This window comes from Moschus berezovskii, chromosome 1 (assembly GCF_049115385.1).
Source record: "Moschus berezovskii isolate FMDL1 chromosome 1, NW_MosBer_1.0, whole genome shotgun sequence".
Taxonomy (NCBI): Eukaryota; Metazoa; Chordata; class Mammalia; order Artiodactyla; family Moschidae; genus Moschus; species Moschus berezovskii.
The window spans coordinates 121,945,169-121,966,673 of record NC_142460.1 but is presented as its reverse complement, the minus strand read 5'-3'; the positions used below and the strand labels follow the sequence as shown (position 1 = coordinate 121,966,673).

At 41.7% G+C, this 21,505-nt stretch overlaps 1 protein-coding gene across 6 annotated transcripts in view; it reads right to left on the bottom strand.

The window, feature by feature from the left end:
* The window catches only part of GOLIM4 (golgi integral membrane protein 4), a 93,863-nt gene extending 81,643 nt beyond the window's left edge, over positions 1-12,220 (bottom strand). For all 6 annotated transcript variants that reach the window (XM_055410372.2, XM_055410391.2, XM_055410381.2 and 3 more), the window contains exon 1: positions 12,034-12,220. In XM_055410372.2, the coding sequence (XP_055266347.1) occupies positions 12,034-12,220 (187 nt within the window). The remainder of the gene's footprint in view (positions 1-12,033) is intronic.
* Positions 12,221-21,505: the final 9,285 nt, after the last annotated feature.

Below are 21,505 nucleotides of genomic sequence, written 5' to 3'. Positions count from 1 at the left end.
ACTAAAGTATGTTTGGAAGAGTGAGGTCAGAGTATGATTTTGAAATTGCAATTGTTCATAACATTTAATGATGTTTTCATAATATGTCTATATGCTCTGTTTTTTAATTTTATCAATAGCACAAAAGAATACCTCATGTACTACAATATATAAAACTTGACTCTCAAAATAGGAATGAATGAACAAGTTGAAGTTACTATTCATGCAACTAATGCTCTTTCTTTAAATCAAAGATACCTATCTTTCTAAAACCAGTTTAATTCCATTAAAAATATGTATCTTCCGACTATCAAATAATAAGGTCTTCACAAGGGCTGCAGACTATATAAAGCCAAAAGGAACACATTCAGAAGCAAGTGAAAATACTATATGGACAAACACATTCTACTGCATTCCTGGCTACTAACCAATGAAATACAGTCATTTGCAGGAACGTGAAATTTTCACAAATTGTCAATGGTTTTTGAAACTCCCTAAGGACAGGATGGCTTCAACTTTGGGATTTCCCCTAACAGCTTCCTGCTGCTGCTGCTGCTAAGTCGCTTCAGTCGTGTCCGACTCTGTGCAACCCCACAGACGGCAGCCCACCAGGCTCCCCCATCCCTGGGATTCTCCAGGCAAGAACACTGGAGTGGGTTGTCATTTCCTTCTCCACTGCATGAAAGTAAAAAGTGAAAGTGAAGTCGCTCAGTCATGTCCGACTCTTAGCTACCCCATGGGCTGGGTCTGCCAGGCTCCTCTGTCCATGGGGTTTCCAGGTAAGAGTACTGGAGTGGATGCCACTGCTTTCTCCAACAGCCTCCTAGTTAGGTTTTATTTCAGAGAGTTACCTGGAAATCTCTTAATTTGAATTCTTCCTGGTCAGATAGTTTAAAGACCAGATAATTTCCCCCTGAGGTGCCATGATTTCAAATGTCATTTTTTACTATGTCAAATTAAATGGTAAATCACATTTTAATATATAGTAAAACATTTTTTTACAAAATTACAATTACACTGGATAATCCAAGAATATAATTTAGAACAGTACCTGGTACATAGCAAGTACTCAAAGATGACTTTGGTAAGGATATTTCCAACAATAACAATGACATTCTTACATTGTGGGAGGCAGCTACTAAGATGGCCCCAGATGATTCTTGGATTCTGTTATTCTTACCCTTGAGCACAGGCTAAACTTGGTGACTCAACAGTAATGAACAGAATAGGGCAGGAAGTCATGAGTTATACCTTCAAGATTAGGTTATTAAAATACTTTCATATTCACCTTGGGTTCATACAAACTCTCTCCCTGGCTGTTGCTCTTTGATCTCTTGCCCTGAGGGAAGCCAGGTATTCTGTTGAAAGTTCCAGGTTGGAACTATGGATATGGAAAGCTCTGGAAGAGTGAGACTAGAATTGAGGCCTGCCAGCAACCACAGTAGTGAATTCTGAGGCAGATTCTCCAGTCCTGGTCAAATTTTGAGATAACTACAACCCTGATTCTCTGGTGGCTCAGACAGTAAAGAATCCGCCTGCAATGCGGAACACGTGGGTTTGATCCCTGGGTTGGGAAGATACCCTGGATGAGGGCATGGCAAACCACTGCAGAATTCTTGTCTGGAGAATTCCATGGACAGAGAAGACTAGTAAGCTAAAGTCCAAGGGATCGGAAAGAGGCGGACATGACTGAGTGCCTAAGCACAGCACAGTATACACAACCCTGATCAGAAGTTTGACTCCAACATCCTGAGAGATCTTGAATCACTCAGCTAAGTCAATTCCTTTCCAGCAAAAACTGTGATAGTATTTGTTGTTCAAAATCAATTCAGTCTGGGGGTAATCTGATATTCAGCAGGATAACTAATCCAGATTTTGGAAGCAGAGTGCTGCCATGACAAAAACCTAAATGGTGGTAGTGGCTATGGAACTGTGTAGTGGGCCTAAGAAGAGCATGAGTCAAAGTGTAAACTATCTCGAACACACTGTTCACAGAACTTTGGACTTTGAAGAGATTTCTAATAAGGCCATGAATGAAAGTGAAGAAAATCTTACTGGAAACTAGAAATTATGTAGTGGCAGAAGGTTTAACAATACTGACACTTAACAAGTAGTTACGTGACCTGCAGATTTGTGCAGTTAGACGAGATGTTTTAAAAGTGCCAAATGAACTGTGTGCTTTAGCTGAGGAGCCTTCCCAGCAAAGTACTGAAGAGACTACCTGGTTTCTTCTTGCTGTTTAGGGAAACCTGTGAGAAGATAAATTGGGGGAGGGATTACTAAACAAAAAAGACAAGACTTGAAGGTTTTGAAGATTCTCAGTAACGCTTAAATCAAGAAATAGTTTCCAACCAAAGATCATTTCTAGGGAACTGTCTGCAAAAAAGTGTGAAGTGAGGTCAAGGTTTTACCTTCTGAAATCCTTTTGGTAAGCCCTGGGAAATGTGGCATGTCAGAGTATTATTCAATCAGGCTATAAGATCTCTTACAACTTTTAAGGGTGTGACTCACAGTCCTCTGAAGTGTGAGTTTCCTTAATCAAGCTCACCTAACACAGGTTCTCTCAACAGGGTTCTGCTAAGTTAAAGGGCATTTTCTCTCCCTTATTCCTGCAGAAACCCAAGGTAGAGAAACCCAAGGAATCATCTCTAAGATGGGAGTGCTTTTTGACTAACAGGAGTAAACCTCAATAAGCTTCACGGGAGACCCACGAAAGTTTTGAGAGGATTTTATTAGGAGAAACACTGCCAGTTTTGACTGGAAGGAATGGAGAGGGTTCTAAATGAAAAAACACCATAAACCCCCAACTTTCTACAGGCAAGAAACAGGCTGAGAAAACTCAGCTGTAAACACATACCACCGTTCATGAATAGGAAGGATAACTCAATAGTCCATAGGGTAGAATCAGAAACCATGAAGGATTATTCCCAGGCCTGAACCTAGTTGAGGAACATTTGCCTAAATGGATTTCAGAATTTTCTTGGACCAGCAACTCCTACATACCTTGTACTTTGTGCTGTTTTTTGAATAAGAAGATGTAGGTATCTCTCATGCCTGCTCCACTGTTGTATGTTGCTTAAGTTGAGGTTTAGTCTCACAGATCCATCAATGAAGAGGAATTGAACTTCTGAAGTTATACTTGAGGAACTATTTCCAAGGAGTCGTACCCACACCCAGATAAAACTTAGATGACTTCTGGATTTTGAGCTGACACTTACCTATAAGGATTTTTTTTCATTTTTCTAATAAAAGTGATGTTTGACATCAGTACAATTTAACATGTTTTTCAGAAACAAATATTTACAAAGGATATAAAATCCTTTTAAAATTCCCTCTAAATATTTGTTATTAGGTTGAGAGGTCAATGCAGTAAGAAGTATAGATTTACAATACTAAACCTCACTAATGTAAAACTTAATAAACTGTTCTACACTAATCAAACTAAATAACCAATTTATCAACTTCGCGTTTTTAATCTATATTTAGACTATTTTATAGTATCATAGCTATTGTCTAGAGCATATAAGCTGGAGAAGGAAATGGCAACCCATTCTAGTACTCTTGCCTGGGAAATTCCGTGGATGGAGGAGCCTGGTAGGCTGCAGTCCATGGGGTCGCACAGAGTTGGACATGACTGAAGCGACTTAGCAGCAGCAGCAGCAGCAGCAGAACATACAAGCAATGTCAAAGTCCTCTTACATAGCTTAAGTTGTAGATATTTTGTTTTTTTTTTAATTCCACTTAAAAAGAGGCTTTAAATGAGATGTGAAATAGGAAATGAAATGTTTGACTCCCCTAAAATGATAATATATTTTTCTTAAATTCACATATTCTCTAAGGAAAGGAGATGGTGTCATTCAAATGTTCTAAAATGCCTCATCCTTCAGAGTGACAGCACATCTTTCTATTCATTACCTATCATATTATGACATTTTATATATGAAAAATAGCTAAAGCAATATTTTTTAAAATGTCACACTATTATAACGAGCAATTTATTTCATGCCTGCATCCCTCCAGGCTATGAGCCTATTTAGTGAGGCTTATTAGCGTAGGGCAATGGCTGGCATGTCCTCTGGAAAAGCATCCATAAGCCAATAAAAACAAAGAACACAAGTGTGCCATTCAGAACTACATAGCATTGTTTAAAAAAAGAAACACCCATTTCAGCTCAAACTGCAGTGAGCGTGCTGCTGGTCTCCAGGGGCTGCAGGGTGCAGTGAGGAATACTATGTGGTTCTGGAAGTCAGTGTATGTGGACTCTGGGCTCAGCTTGAGACACATACTTAGTGACTCATCCTCTTCCACTGTTTTCTTAACTGTAAAATTCCGTGTCGGTATCACGAAGTGATTTGATCTGTTCCTAAACTTCGGAGATGCAGGTACTCCTGAGTTCTTATTTCATGCATGCAAAACCTGTACAGGTACTGCTGCTGCTGCTAAGTCGCATAAGTCGATGCCAAATGTTCACCTTTTCCCCTATAATAAACTTCTAAAAGGGAAACTTTACATTACTACCTTGTAAATGAAAAATCTGACTTACATGGCATCAATGGGCAGTAATTGTAAATTTTAAATGCAATAAAACAACAAAACAATTATTAAAGTCTAGCTATCCTGGGTGTTCATTGGAAGGACTGATGCTAAAGCTGAAACTCCAATACTTTGGCTACCTCATGCAACGAGCTGACTCACTGGAAAAGACTCTGATGCTAGGAAGGATTGGGGGCAGGAGGAAAAGGGGACGACAGAGAATGAGATGGCTGGATGGCATCACCGACTTGATGGACATGAGTTTGAGTGAACTCTGGAAGTTGGTGATGGACAGGGAGACCTGGCGTGCTGTGATTCACGGGGTTGCAAAGAGTCGGACACGACTGAGCGAACTGAACTGAACTGATCAGGCTGTTGGTTGCCTGAAGTCTGCTCTCTTTAAGAAAAACAAATGAGGAGCTACATCGAGAGATTCTAGAATCAAACTGAGAGTTTCTCCTGACTTGTCAAGAAAACACTTTAAAGGGAATTCAAAAAAACAGCCGTCTCTCATGTGATTCTATGTTATTTCAAGCAGCATTTGCAGACCACCTAAAATCAACTCAAGAATCAACTAAAATCACGCTCTGTAATTGCACCAAATGCCCTATACTCTGGAGATGCTGTATCAAATACTCAGACTTGTTACTTCTGATTCTAAATTTTATCTTAAATCCTCACACAACCCACCTAACCCACTTTCTCCAAACCATTAATATAATCAGGAGACACTAAAATAATTTTGAGAGCAATGGAGTACTGTGGAAAGAACCTGGGATACAAAGTCACATTAGGGTTCCAAATTCAGTTTCATTAGCTTCGACCTTGATGCTGGAAAGTTAATTAACCCCTCTGAGCCTCAGATTGCTCCTTCACACCACAGTGCTTGGTTCGGTGTTAGTGAGAAAATGCAAGTATCATGTTTAGCACAGCCCCTGAATGTGGGAGACAATAAATGGCATGTACTTCACATAATTATTTCGAGGAAACTTCCAAATTTCTGTCAAAATAAATTCACTTTTAATGGCTTGAAAGACAAAATACAGTTGGCCATTTTTAAAGTTCAGTTATATTATGCATAACTTTCACTTCCAAACAAAGCTACAAAACCCACAAACCACTGACTGGCAAGAGTAGCAAAAACATTTTGTCCTCAGTGATAAATCAGTGATAAAATAAGAACACTTAGTTGTCAAAATGAAAAACAGCAACACTTAGTTACTACCATGTACAGCATTCTCAGGTCCTTTCTTACCAAAAAAGGGTCAATATGGTAGAAAAGATAGAGTGAGAGCACCTTAAATCAAATAAAAGTTTCAGCCAAGTTGAGCATATGGCTCCAAAAAGAGCCACATTTAGACCACAGCTAATAACTGTTACCTTCTAGATGTAATACGGTGGGCAAATGAAATGAAAAGCAGCCAATGCTAATACTACAACAGCAAGTCCTGGTTTCCTAGTAAATGGCATAGTGACACACTCTGGGATTCGTGCCAGTCACATTCAATGTATTATTTCTAGTCCATGCAAATGTGCAAAATAGACATTGCTATCCTCAGGGCACTATGAAGAAATGAAAGTTCACAGAGGGTACCTGTGTGCTCAAGGTCACTCCACTGGTAAACACCAGAGTTGTATTCGAACAATATCTGATGCCAAACCCACACCCCCTTCACTATTCCCTATTTTTTTCTTTTTGGGACATGGAGGTGTGGGCAGGAATCTTCTCCAATGTTCTGAAATGTCATAAACTGATGTTAGTCCCCTTCCCTCTCTCTCTTCCATCTTCTGGTTCCTCTCAAATCCTCTGCACTTTGGTACTCTCAGCTTCAGTCTTCATTCTCAAACTCCAATCCACCCCTTCCTTAAGTCTCTAAGACCTAGCCTTACGTCCACGCTCTTGGTGAGGCAGGAGGGAATTTTAAAAGCTCAAGGTAAGGTTTCAAATCTACGTGGATGTAGTCAACTGTACAACATACTTGAGACTTAAAAGGCTCACTCACCCCTTTTACACAGAGTCTAAAAAGAAACGATACAAATGAACTTACTTATAAAATAGAGACTCACAGACTTAGAGAACAAACTTACTGCTGCCCGTGGTGCATGGGGTTGTGGGGGGAAGGAACGGTGGGGAAGAGATAGTTAGGGAGTTTCAAAAGGTCATGTACACAGTGCTATATTTAAAATGGATAATCAACAAGGACCTACTGTATAGCGCGTGGAACTCTGCTCACTGTTACCTGGAAGCCTGGACAGGAGGGGGAATTTAGCGGAGAATGATACATGTGCATGTATGGCTGAGGCCCTTTGCTGTTCACCTGTAGCTGTCAAAACATTGTTAATCAGATGCTTTGCTATTGTTGTTCGGTCGCTCAGTCATGTCTGACTTTGCCACCCCACGGACTGCAGCACACTAGGCATTAGCTTTACCCCAATATAAAATTAAAAGTTACGGCAAAACAAAAGGCTCACAGATAATGGGCGATTCTCTTCCTTGGTCAACCAATATGGGCGAGTTCCATTACAGGCAGGTAATGTTCCATGACTAAGGCAGGTATAATGTGCAGAACCAAACATATCCGTGCATGTCACATATATTCAACAGAAGTCTTAATTGAGTCATATTTTCCAAACTTTTATCTTTTATTCAGGGAATGAATTTTAAGGCAGGATTTTATATACAAATAAAACTGACCGAACTTAAAAAGTTGTTGTTTCTGTTCCATTTTTTAAATAGAACAGAATTAAACAAAAACAACCTGATAAATTTCACCTTTTAACTGCAAGATGTATGTACTTCAGTGAAAATGTCCACTTAATAGACAATATCTGTTTGTTGTTTAGTCGCCAAGTTGTGTCTGACTCTTTTGTGACCCCGTGGACTGTAGCCCACCAGGTTCCTCTGTCCATGGGACTTCCCAGGCAAGAATACCGAAGTGGGTTGCCATTTCCTACTCCAGGGGATCTTCCTGACTGAGGGATGGAACCCACATCTCCTGCATTGTCAGGCAGATCCTTTACCAGTGCGCCACCACCTGGGAAGGCGAATCCAAGATCACCAGCTGGTTTAAAAAAGAAAAATATAGCAAGACATCAATCCAAGCACTCTGACTCCTCAGCCCACATCCACTACATTTCACTGCCCACCTTATATAAGCGTATTCATCAGCAGAGAGCCAATACCACACAGGTATAGACCTACTATTTATTGAGTACCTATCATGCCAAGCACCTGGCACCGGAGGTCAAAGAACAGAAAGAAGAACCGCCAAAACAAAAAAATCTGGCCCTTAGCTGAAGGACACTTTTTTATTCTTTAAAGCAGATTCAGGGGAGGTAAAAAAAAAAAAAAAAAGTAGCCAGAAACAGCATGCTTTCATGCTCAAGTAAATGGGTCATCCCACGTCTCAGGGGAACACCATGCAAAGAACTACTAACTTAAATAACCATGTCAGCCTTAAGCACCAAACCTGTTTATTTTAAATAACTGTCACACACTGATCTGGAATAGAAGCACAGAAGACAATACATGAACCTTTTCTTGATGGTTTCTGGTCATCACTGGGGAGACCAAGAGCACTGCAATAATGTAATACAGTGTTTTAAGAACTAGCCACTGTTTGACCCTACTTAAAAATTTTTTTTTACATAGTTACATCCCTCTCCCAGATCTTATTGCACAAGGTTACTCCTATCTCTGGCTATCAATCCCTCTCCTAATCTGACATACTATACAGTTAATTAGTAACCAGACTTGAATTCTAACTTTAAATTATCAGGGAGGGTAAAGTACTTGGATTTACGCCAGTCTACCTATTTTCTTTGATGTGCATTTAGGTACAACAAAAAAGGAGCTAATTATAAAAACAAATTCTGTGAATTTAAAAATTTTACCCATGGCAACCGTGGGAAGAAAAAGAGGTCAAATCTCTTAAGCAGAAACTGTAATGACAACAAAAGCTAACTGTGAATGAGTGGTACCTACTATGTGCTAGGTATGTGCTAGAAGCTTCATTTGTTGTTATTTAGTTGCTAAGTTGTGTCTGACTCTTCTGTAACTCTATGGACTGTAGTCCCCCAGGCTCCTCGGTCTGTGGGATTTCCCAGGCAAGGATACTGGAGTGGGTTGCCTTTTCTTCCTCTGAGGGATCTTCCTGACCCAGGGATCTAACTGTGTTGGCAGGTGGATTCTTTACCGCTGAGCCACCAGGGAAGCCCAGAAGCTCCATAGGTATTCATTATTTTATCCTTATAGTATTTTATGAAATAGGCCATTCTAATCTCCATTATATAAATAAGAAAAATGAGGCCCAAGATCACACAGGGCTAGAATTTGAATTATATGCTTGGGTTAAAAGAAAAAAAAAAAAAACACGTCAAATGTCTTTTCAGCCAAGCCAGTGAAGTCAATGTGTGAATCAGCTCAGTCTCAAGACTACAGAGCTGTGGTTGTCAACCTTGGCTGAGCAGTGCAATCACCTGGGGAGGCTGCCAGAAGGGTTCCACCCCCACAGATTGTGACTTAATAGGCCTGGGAGCTGCCCAGGTGATTCTAATGGGCAGTCAAAGCTCAGACACTCTTTAGAGACAGAGAAAATTGTGGGCGGCCCCAAAAGTGTTTTTTTCTTAATTTTTATATTAGCTAAACACTGAGCTAATCAAAGGTTGTTACTACTGCCTCTGCCACCAGAGGTAACCTCTGCCCTACTCCTCAGTATAATTAAGGAATATTATGGGTGGAAGACAAGATAGGCTAGGCTGGCAGACACAGACATTTGTTTTTAGTGGAGGGGGCATTGCCAAGTCTTGAACTTTCACCACATCACCCCCATCATTTCCTATTTATGAGACTGTTTGACTCCAAAATGCACTTGGAGTTAGAGTTAACCTACTTATAGAATAATGTCTAGTGTACAACCCATTATTAAACTGAAGATGACCCAAATATGTTCATTTAACAAATGACACCTTCAGATTACATAGTCAAACTCAAAGTTTTTCAACCAGCGTTTTTTTTTTGTTTTTTTTTTTGTCACTCATAATTAACTGATTTTAATCCAAGCCAGGTCAAGAGATCTCACATAGCTAAACAAGTCTAATGTCCTAAAAACAAATCTATGCTGGTCGTACATAGCACTGCCGAGTAAAATGTCATTTGTCATTGGAAAAGGGAAGAAAAGCTGCCTGTCATCAGAAAATCTTCATTAAATGGCCTGCAGATGTGAAATTCAAAATAAAATGCCACAGAATAGAAGTCAAGTGTGAAAAAAGAAAAACTGTAGAAGAAGAAATGCACTCTGAGTGGGAAATAATTCTTCACACACAATTATATTGCAATTGCTGCAGCACCACAATTCAAAAGGAAATGGCAAAAAGAGTAAATTAAGTAATGGACTGTAAGGTCAACTCATTCAAACTGGGTACAACATTTTTTTTTCATCTCCTGCAGCAAAGCAACTGTTATGCACTATAATGGTCTTGTATACCAACTCCTACCCCTCTTCCCCACTACCACCACCAAAAGAAAGCAAATAAAAGGAAAAAAGACACTGAGCCTGATCTTCTAAATAGCATACTGCAAATAAAGGCCATGACTCAGAAATCAGGACGTCCTCAGTCAATGAGATCCACCACTGGGAATTGAGGCAAATGTGGTGCTTGGGTTAAATATTTCACTGTTGTTACTTGGGCTTTTTCAAAAAAGCAGACAGGGAAATGAAATCTGAGAAAGCAAACAAAAGTGCTTGGAACTAATTTTCTTACCACAGTTAACTTTTGTTTGTTGAGTGAATAAATGAATACATTGACCCTCCCTTGGTGTCAGACACTGTGCAGTGCTGAGGGTGTTTTGGTGAATGTGATAGCACCTGCTCGAGTCTCCTGAACTAAAAGAACAAGGCACCAACCTTGTACCATCCACCATATTCACCCTTCCTATCACAAGTGTGAAAATGCAGTCCTGCCATTGTACTCCTAGATGGCAAATATTTCCCTGGATCTAACTGTACTGAACTTCACCAGGAAACCACTAGCATCTTCTAAGTAAATAAATAAATATCCATACTTTGCAAACCAACAGTAATTTATGGGTAAATTTCAACACATTTTACAGAAATAAACTTTTAACCTAAGGCTGAATCAAAACAGATTTTCCTTTTGAAACAAACCCATATTTTCATTGCCTGTGGTGACACAGCTTCAGTAAGCTAAAAATACTTCCTTTACTTCTAAACTGGGAAAAACAAATAAGACCAAGAATCAGCTGTGGATCATTTTCTTCTCATTATTATTATTTTTTTTTTTAACTAGAGAGAACATTCAAAATAGCTAAGTCCTGAAAAGGCATCTGTTTTATATTTGTATAAATATATACACTGACAGAAACCAGCCATGCAGCTTGTATCTTCCTAGTAATGTGAAATAAGCTCTATTTGCATTATCAGCAAAGACTGTCAACATTTCACTACTCACAGCCCTTTACTACTATTACTTGTTCTGGTTAGGGAGAGGGCTGCATGAGTGTTGAAAACTAACCAGGAGTACAAGAAAAAGCTTTCAAAAAATATGTACAGGATGCTGCTGCTCTTAACAAGGCCACCTGGTTCTGAATTTGCAGTCAAGCATCATTTATGTGCCTGAAATTTACATTAAATGGGACTCTAAACTAGAAAAATAGGAGCTTAAGTCATTCTGCAGGTCTTGCTCACATTGTGCTTGCTGTGTATTCGGCAAAGTGAAAAACCAGGTTTCTCCTCTTGCACTTCTCCAAGCTAACTGTAACACACAGACACACACACCCCCACACCCACCCACCCCCCTTCTGGGACAAACTAAAAGTTAATTAGGAAAACAATTCAACCTTTTTAAAAAATTTTTCCAAAAACATAGCTGCAGGATGATGAACAGTAGTGTGGACTTTCCCCAACACACTGAACATCTCTAAAGTCACACTACCGAGTTAGCAGAAATAAGATACTAGCAAGTGTAGGCTACATTCAACTAGGGCATTAGTTCGGACCACTGGGTCAGGCTTAATTTCCTTGGGGGAAAAAGAGCAGAGTTCGAGAAGTCTCGGCCAAACTGCCCATTTCTTAGGCTACTGACAAAGCCATCTGAAAAGCAAATACCTAGAAACCAGAAAACCAAGCTCCTCCGGATGCGCTGGCAGAGAGGAGGCAGGGATCCTGGTTTGTCTGCCTGGATGGCAGCTGAGCCTTTTGACAATTGACAAGTGCTGGGGTAATAGACTCAGCGTGCACCCGCCCATCCCATCGCCCAGTGGGACCTGGGTTGTGCTGCCAATTTCAAATGTAACCGCCGGAGGAGGCTGGAGGGTGGGGAGGTGTCATCTCCTCTGACACTCTGGGGTCCGGAGGCCCAGAGGGGCAGACTCTGCTGTCCCTGTAGGTCAGAGGTGGCGGCGCCCGCAGGGCCAACGGCTCGCCAAAGCCACTTTTCCAGCCAGGGCTAGAGGCGCCGGGCAAACTTGGCCACTGGCCGCGCGCATCCCGTTAACCGTACCTTGTAACTGGGCGGAAAGGGACTCCTGGTGCTGCTGGTACTTGAGCGCCACCGCCTCGGCTTTCCGCAGCTGCGTCTGCAGCTCGTAGTAGAGCATCGCGCCATAGAGAAAGCCGAACACCACGGTTAGCAGCAGCAGCGTCTGGAAGATCCGCTTCTGCTTTCGGGAGCACATCCCGTTTCCCATAGTCCCGCCGGGGCCCCGCACCGCGGCCGTCCGCGCCACCGCCGTGCCTTCCTCCCCTCGGCCCGAGCGAGCGCCTCAACAGCAGCCGCCGAAGGAGGTGGCCGGACGCAGCATGAGGAGGAGACGCGAGACACAAAAGCCGGGCCGGAGGGGAAGTGGCGCCCGCTCAGCCCCCGCGCGCCGCGGGGCGCGCAGCCATCGACGCCGCCGAGGCGGCCGCCGCCGCCGCCAAACTTTTGCGAGGCTGCCTCTCCGCGAGTGCCCGGGCCCGGGAGGGGGCCCTCCGCATACTTTCCGGCGGGCTGTCCTCGCGCCGGTCCCCAGACGCCGCCTGCCTCTCTCCCTCCTCCCCACTCTCCGGGCCGGCTGTCCCCGGCGGCGCTCGGAGTCCCGCCCCTCGCGGTGGCTCCCACTGCGCGACTCTGTGGCCACCCAAAGCAGGGGGTGCGGCCCCAACAAAGGGAGCCGGCCTCCAGGCAGCCTCTCGGCGCGCGGCCCGCGCGGGTGAGTAGCTGGGTGGGCGACCGGCGGCCCCGGCCGAGTTTGGGGAGGGGGACCGCGGGCCGGGGTCACTGACGGGGCTGCCGAACCTCGGCGGCCGCCGCCTCCCACCCAACTTACGTGTCACCCACGGCCCCGCTATTTCGGCCAACGGGATTCCGGGAGGAAGTCCCACTCGGGCTCCCCGCTCATTGGGCCGGTCAGAGCCGCCGCTCCCTCCCTTCGGGGAGGCAGTACCGGGCTCGATTGGACGCCCGCTTTGTCCGTCCGACCCCTGGGCCGCGCCCTCCCGCGAGCTCCTGGTCGGCCGAAGGGCTCCTTGGGCAGCCTGGCCGCCTGGCGCCGGGTTACGCCCACGTGGAGTGCGGGTGATGGGGAGAGGCCGTGGAGCCAGCCGCAGGGAGGTGGGGGTGCGCGAGAGGCGAGTCCCGGCTGGCGCTTGGGAGAGAGATGGTGTGCGTGTGTGCGCGCGCGCGCGTGGAAGTGTATCTGTGATCCTGCACTTGGAAAGCACGTGCGGAGAGGAATACAGTGTATGAAGTGGAAGAGAGTGAATGGGAACAACCGTGTACCCTCCACAGATCTCCTTTCCTTCTTTCCCTGCCCAGTGGGCAGATGCGGCAGGCACGAGTAGCAAAATGACCACAGTTTTCTTGTAAACCAGAGATGCCTTGCCTACTGAAACTTGCCCCATCCCGTGTTCTAGCGCGTCCCCACAGGTGGCAGGACACTAGTCCGGAGACAGTGGTAGACTTAGCGATCAACTGCCCACGTGGGTTGGGGAAGTCAGCTTGTCTTTGGCAAAAGGGAAAGAAATGATCTCATGTTTTTCTCCTGGCTGCAAACAGAATAATTTAAAAACAAATCTTAGAGGCTGAATGCATTCATTTTGTTATCTGTATTGGTTTTATTGGTGGCAAAAAAATACATCAGTTACACTGCTAAGTTGCATTTTAAAGGCCAATAAGATTCCCTATGTAAAAAAACAAGTAAAACAAACATAATAACTACAAAACTCTTCAGAGAAAACCCATAGCACATTTGTTCTAAGTTCTTGAAGGGAAAGAAAATTGAGTTTATGCATAACTGGCAATTTTGCTTTTGCTATTGACCTAAATTCTAAAAAGTAAATTATTTCTCAAAAGCCTTAGTAGTGTAATTTATCACATACTGCATAATTTTTGAGATACTTTAACTAGATTTTAGTCACCACTGTCAATAATAGCCAGCGAGTGCTCAAAATGAGAGTAGATCTGTTTAGCCACAACTACTGCTTAAGGACATTGGAGAAGGAAATGGCAACCCCCTCCTGTATTCTTGCCTGGAGAATCCCAGGGATGGGGGAGCCTGGTGGGCTGCCGACTATGGGGTCACACAGAGTCGGACACGACTAAAGCGACTTAGAAGCAGCAGCAACTGCTTAAGGACAGCCCCTGTGCAGAAATTTTTTAGGTGGACTCTGATGTTAAAAGCCATAAAATAAACCGAATTTACAATCTAGCTAGTCTGTGGGCTTCCCCGGTGGCTCAGATGGTAAATAATCTGCCTACAATGCAGGAGAACCGGGTTTAATCCCTGGGTCAGAAAGATCCCCTGCAGGAGGGCATGGCAGCCCACTCCAGGACTTTTGCCTGGAGAATCCCATAGACAGAGGGGCCTGGTGGGCTACAGTCCATAGGGTCTCACAGAGTCAGACACCATTGAAGCGAATAAGCATCAGCAGCCTGTGATGTTAATACTCTGGTGAGAACTCAGTGTGCCTGACTTGTGCTTTTCCCTAATAAATGATAACGTACATTATTTTAAAAATGCTTTTATTTGTAAATATACTATCTTACTTATCACAGCCAGGTTAAATATTTGCTTCACATATTGGTAAATAAAGCAAAGCTTATCAAAGTACTGTGATAGCTCTAGAACCTTCTAGAAAGCTAGGAGCACAACAGGATCATAATCCAGGTCAGAACCTTGTCCTTTCCATCTCTTTCTCCTATAGAAGCCATGTTCTCATTCTTTTTAAACAAGTTATATTAACAGATTATATCTGGTCCATTAGAGTGAGAACCTCATTTAAGGAGAAAAATATCTAAAGTTTAAGTGTTTTGTCCTGTCATGCAAATATTAAGTAGTCTTACTTGTTTTTAAATCTACCATGTTTAAATTTCATTCTTTCAGTGTGAGTCTTGAGACTGTAATCTGAGACTGGATAATTCCTGCGACCTTGTCAGAATTCCTCATAACTAAAAATTCCTTACCATTGTCAGTGTGCAATTTGTTAAACAAACTTTTCCTCCAAAAAAACTACCTGAACTGCTCTGGAAGAAATTAAGTTTTATAGCAACAATCCTGGCCCATACATGAATAGATAATTATCGTAGCCACAAAAGAAAAAGAAACTGTATAGAGAGTTGGAAAATTATTGCTCATATATTACACAGGATGCAATATTTGGTTGTTTTTCAAAATCTTTGGAAAATTCCTCTGCTTCCAGAATATATGATTACCCATTTTAAACCTTTGATTTCTTCCCCAAGTCTTATTTCTGACTGCAGAGGTATTCTTTGCCTAAAGCTGCTGGCTGACTCGCCAGAATATAATAAATGTAGGTCATAAAACACAACTCAATATTTTAGTCATAAAATTTGAAAGAGAACAAAAATTATTACCTGAACTTATCCATTATTTCAAATTCAAGAAGGGTATGAGAAGTACATAAAATCACTAATGGCAGTGTCTTTATAGTATTACTTTTCCAAGGTGAAGTGTGCTGCTAGTTTCTTGAAAATATCAGTGTAGAGCTTTGCAAAGGCCAATATTGGGGAAGCTATTCAAGGCCTATAAATTGAATTTACATAACTCTGCCTCCAGTGTTCTTGCCTGGAGAATCCCAGGGACGGGGGAGCCTGGTGGGCTTCCGTCTATGGGGTCACACAGAGTCGGACACGACTGAAGTGACTTAGCAGCAGCAGCCTTTAGGTAGAGCTATTCATATTGGTCTTGATAGGTCTGTTGTAAGTTCTATTTTGTTTTTGTTTCTTTCAGTTCAGTCGCTCAGTCGTGTCCGACTCTGTGACCCCAGAACCACAGCACGACAGGCCTCCTTGTCCATCACCAACTCCCGGAGATTACCCAAACTCATGTCCATCGAGTTGGTGATGCCATCCAGCCATCTCATCCTCTGTCATCCCCTTCCCCTCCTGCCCATAATCCTTCCCAGCATCAGGGTCTTTTCCAATGAGTCAACTCCTCGCATGAGGTGGCCAAAGTATTGGAGTGTCAGTTTCAATATCAGTCCTACCAATGAACACCCAGGACTGATCTCCTTTAGAATGGACTGGTTGGATCTTCTTGCAGTCCAGGGGACTCTCACGAGTCTTCTCGAACACCATAGTTCAGAAGCATCAATTCTTCAGCGCTCAGCCTTCTTCATAGTCCAACTCTCAGGTCCATACATGACTACTGGAAAAACCATAGCCTTGACTAGACGGACCTTTGTTGGCAAAGTTATGTCTCTGATTTTCAATATGCTGTCTAGGTTGGTCATAACTTTCCTTGCAAGGAGTATGTGTCTTTTAATTTCATGGCTGCAGTCACCATCTGCAGTGATTTTGGAGCCCAAAAAAATAAAGGCTGACACTGTTTCCACTGTTTCCCCATCTATTTGCCATGAAGTGATGGGACCAGATGCCATGATCTTAGTTTTCATTTTAAAATAGTATTATATAATTATATTTATATATGCCATATATTTAACAATATGAATAATTTCAAAATTGTAAATCTAGAGGGATTTCACCAAGTTAATGTTTTATTCCTAAAACTGGAAGAAATTCAGGAGATTCAAGATCTTATATCTGAGAAAGGCTAAGGCAACATTTGCGCTTCCCTGGTAGCTCAGCTGGTAAAGAATCCACCTGCAATGTGGGAGACCTGGGTTAGATCCTTGGGTTGGGAAGTTCCCCCAGAGGAGGGCATGGCAGCCCACTCCAGTATTCTTCCCTGGAGAATCCCCATTGACAGGGAAGCCTGGCAGACTACAGTCCATAGGGTCACAAAGAGTTGGATGCGACTTAGGACAGACAGATGGAAACAACATTTGGGAACCTTAGTATTCTCTCCAACTTTAGTAAATTTATCATTTTTATAAAGTTTGTTCCTTTTCAAAATAGGGAAAGGTAAGAAAATTATAGTTGAGGCATATAGCTAATTTGTGAAAAATTTTTGTTGTTTAGTTGCTAGACAAAACAAGACTGTTTTGTGACCCCATGGACTGTAGCCTGCCAGGCTCCTCGGTACGTGGGATTTCCCAGACAAGAATACTGGAGTTGGTTGCTATTTACTTCTCCAGGAGATCTTCCCCACCCAGGGATTGAACCTGCATCTGCTGCATTGGCAGGCAAATGAGCTGCCAGGGAAGCCCAATTTTTAAAAATTGCTGACTTTAAATTAATAATGTTCAGGATCCAAGAGTAAATTTTTTATTTAAATCTCTTTACAAATTGAGAAATCCTCACCTCAGTCTCAATAAAGTGGCTATAGAGGGAATTTCCTAAACATAATAAAGTTTACACATGACATTTCCATAGTTAACACCATACTGACAAGTGAAAAGCTTTCAGGTCTTAAAGCAGAAATAAGAAAAGGGTGCCTACTTATGCCGCTTTTACTCAATACAATATTGGAAGTCCTGGTCACAGTCATCAAGTAGAAAAAGGAAATAAAACGCATTTATATTGGAAAGAAAGATGTAAAACTGTCACTGTTTGTAGATGATATGATTTTGTATGTCGAAAACTCTGAGGATTACACACACAAAAAAAAAAAAGATAGCTTTTAGAAATAATAAACAAATCCAGGTAAGTTATGGGGTACAAAATCAGAGTATAAATGTTGGTTGTATTGTATACACTAGAATGAGTGATCAGAGAGGGAAGTTAAGAAAACAGTATCATTTGCAATTGCATTGAATACCTACAAATAAATTCAACCAGAGAGATAAAAGGCCTGTAAGTGAAATCTGTAAGACATTGATGAAAGAAATTGAATAAGACACTTAAATTGAAAGATATTCTGGACTCATGGATTGGAAAAAATTAACATCGTTAAAATATACATATTTCTCAGAGCAATCTGCAGATTCATTGCAATCCCTATCAAAACTCCATGGCATTTTCACAGAAATAGAACAATCTAAAATCTGTGTAGACTACAAAAGCTCCAAGATAGCCAAAGCAATATTGAGAAAGAAGAACAAAGCTGGAGACATCATGCTCCCTGTTTTCAAACTTTATTACAAAGCCATAGTAATCAAAACAGTATGGTATTGGCATAGAAACAGATACATAGATCAATGAACAGAATGGACACCTCAGACATAAACCCATGCATATGTGATCAATTAATTTGTAACAGAGGAGCAAAGAATAATGGGAAAAGAACATGCTCTTAAATAAACGGTGCTGGGAAAACTGGACAACCGCATATAAAAGTATGAAGCTAGATCACTGTCTTACACCACATACAAAAATCAGGTCAAAATGGGTTAAAGATTTGAATGTAAGACCTGAAACCATAAGACCTGGATTTATAAAAGGCAGAGGAACCAGAGATCAAATTGCCAATCTCCACTGGATCATAGAAAAAGCAAGGAAATTCCAGAAAAACATCTACTTCTGCTTCATTGGCTCAGCCAAAGCCTTGACTGCGTGGATCACAACAAACTGTGGAAAATTCTTAAAGACATGGGAATACCAGACCACCTTACCTCCTGAGAAACCTGTATACAGGTCAAGAAGCAACAGTTGCAGATGGACATGGAACAATGAACTTGTTCAAAACTGGAAAAGGAGTATGTCACGACTTTATATTGTCACCCTGCTTATTTAACATGATTCAGAGTAGACCATGTGAAATGCCAGACTGGATGAAGCACAAGCTGGAATCAAGATTGCTAGGAGAAATATCAATAACCTCAGACATGCAGACAACACCACCGTTATGGCAGAAAGTGAAGAAGAACTAAAGAGCCTCCTGATGAAGGTGAAAGAGGAGAGTGAAAAAGCTGGCTTAAAACTCAACATTCAGAAAACTAAGATCATGGCATCCAGTCGCATCACTTCATGGCAAACAGATGGGAAAAAATGAAAACAGTGGCAGACTTTATTTTCGTGGGCTCCAAAATCACTGCAGATAGTAACTGCAGCCATGAAATGAAAAGACACTTGCTCTTGGAAGAAAAGCTGTGACAAACCTAGACACTGTATTAAAAAGCAGAAGCATCACTTTGCTGACAAAGGTCCATCTAGTCACAGCTATGGTTTTTCCAGTAGTCATGTACGGATGAAAGGCTGAGCGCTGAAGAATTAATGCTTTCAAACTGTGGTGTTAAAGAAGACTCTTGAGAGTCCCTTGGACAGCAAGGAGCTCAAACCCAGTCAATCCTAAAGGAAATCAACCCTGAATATTCACTGAAAGGACTGATAATGAAGCTGCAATACTTTGGCCACTTGATGAAAAGAGCCAGCTCATTGGAAAAGACCCTGATGCTGGGAGATGCTGAAGGCAGGAGGAGAAGAGGGTGATAGAGCATGAGATGGTTGGATGGCACCATTGAGTCAATGGACATTAGTTTGAGCAAACTCCCAGAGACAGTGAAGAACAGGATAGTCTGGCGTGCTGTAGTCCATGGGGTTGCAAAGAGCTGGACATGCCTGAGTGACTGAACAACAACGATCAGAAGCAAGGAGAGCATCCGTTCCGTTCCGTTCCGTCGCTCAGTCGTGTCCGACTCTTTGCGACCCCGTGGACTGTAGCCTACCAGGCTTCTCCGTCCATGGGATTCTCCAGGCAAGAATACTGAAGTGGGTTACCGTTTCCTTCCCCAGGGGAACTTCCCGACCCAGGGATCGAACCCGGGTCTCCCACATTGGAGGCAGACGCTTTAACCTCTGAGCCACCAGGGAAGCCCATAAACAAAATAAATAAGTGGAACTACATCCAACCAAGTTTCTTCCCAGTGAAGGAGACCATCAACAAAATGAAAAGGCAGCCTATGGAATGGGAGAAGGCATTTGCCAGTCATATATATGATTAAAGGTTAATACTGAAAATATATAAGGAACTCCTAAGGATCAATAACAGAACAAAATCCAATAAAAAATGGGCAAAAGACCAGAATAGACACTTTTCCAAAGACAAGCAGATGGCCAACAGGCACATGCAAAGATGCTCAACATCACTAATCATCAGGGAGATGCACATCAAAACCACAATAACATACTACTTCATACTTGTTAGAATGGCTTTATCAAAAAGACAAACAATAACAAACACTGGTAAGGATGTGGAGGAAAGGGACCCTTGTGCACTTTTGGCAGGAATGTAAATTGGTGTAGCCAGTATAGAAAACAGTATGGAGGTTTCTCAAAAAATTGAAAATAGAACTACCATATGATCTAGCAATTCTATTAATGGGTATTTGTCCTTAGGAAATAAAAACATTAACTCAAAAGATCTCTGCAACCTCCCTGTCATTACAGTATTATTTATAATAATCTAACTTTTTGCTGATAGATGAATGGATAAAGATGTGGTATCATATATAATGAGGCTTCCCTTGTGGCTCAGACAGTAAAGAATCTGCTGCAATGCAGGAGACCCAGGTTTGATCCGTGGGTCAAGAAGATAGTATATATAATGGGTCAAATATAATGGAATACTACTTAGCTAAAAAAAAAAAAAAGAAAGAAACCTTGCCATTTATGACAATATTGATGGACCTTAAGGGTATTATGCTACGTGAAATAAACCAAAGTACTGATGATTTCACTTACATGTGGACTCTAAAAAATATAACAAATGAACAAACGAAAACCAACCTCATAGACAACAGATTGGTAGTTGCTAGAGAGGAAGTCGGTGGTGGGTGGGACAAATGAGTGAAGAGGGTAAAGAGGTACAAATGACCAGTTATAAAATAAGTCATGAGGATGTAATGTACAGCGTAATGACTGTAGTCAATATTGTAATATTTATTTGAAAGTTGCTAAGGATCTAATGTTAAACATTCTCATCACAAGAAAAGAAACTAACTTTGTATGGTGATGGATGACAACTAGACTTATTGCAGTGAGCATTTCACAGTCCACATAAATATAAAATCGTTATATTGTACACTTGAACCTAATATATGTCAATTAAACCTCAATTTTTGCATGAAAATTAGCATCTTTATTAATTAAAAATCAATAAAATTAAAAGTCAAACAAAAGTGAAGTAGCAATAATAATAATAGCTGAAAAAAGTTTCATTAACAACTCTTTCATTTAGCACAGCAACTATTTCCATTTTTGCGTATTACCATCTATTTCTTTCTCATCTGCAGTTATATTTAATTAAAACTATAAAATAGTGTATTATTTTATATAATGCTTTTTCATTACCACTACCTTTATGATACCTTTTTTTTAATATTGTCTTAAATCATATTTTCAAATGTCTTCCTTTTCACTGAGGTGACTCTAGTGGTAAACAACTTGCCTACCAGCGCAGGAGACAGAAGAGACACGGGTTCAATCCCTGGGTGAGGAAAATGCCCTGGAGGAGGGCATGGCAACCTACTCCAGTATTCTTGCCTGGAGAATTCCGTGAACAGAGGAGCCTTGTGACCTACAGTCTACAGGGTGTCAAAGAGTCAGACACAACTGAAGTCACTTACAACAAACACACACAATACCTACTTAGCCAGTCTCCTATATTTGGGCATTTGTATAGCTTTTAAATAAT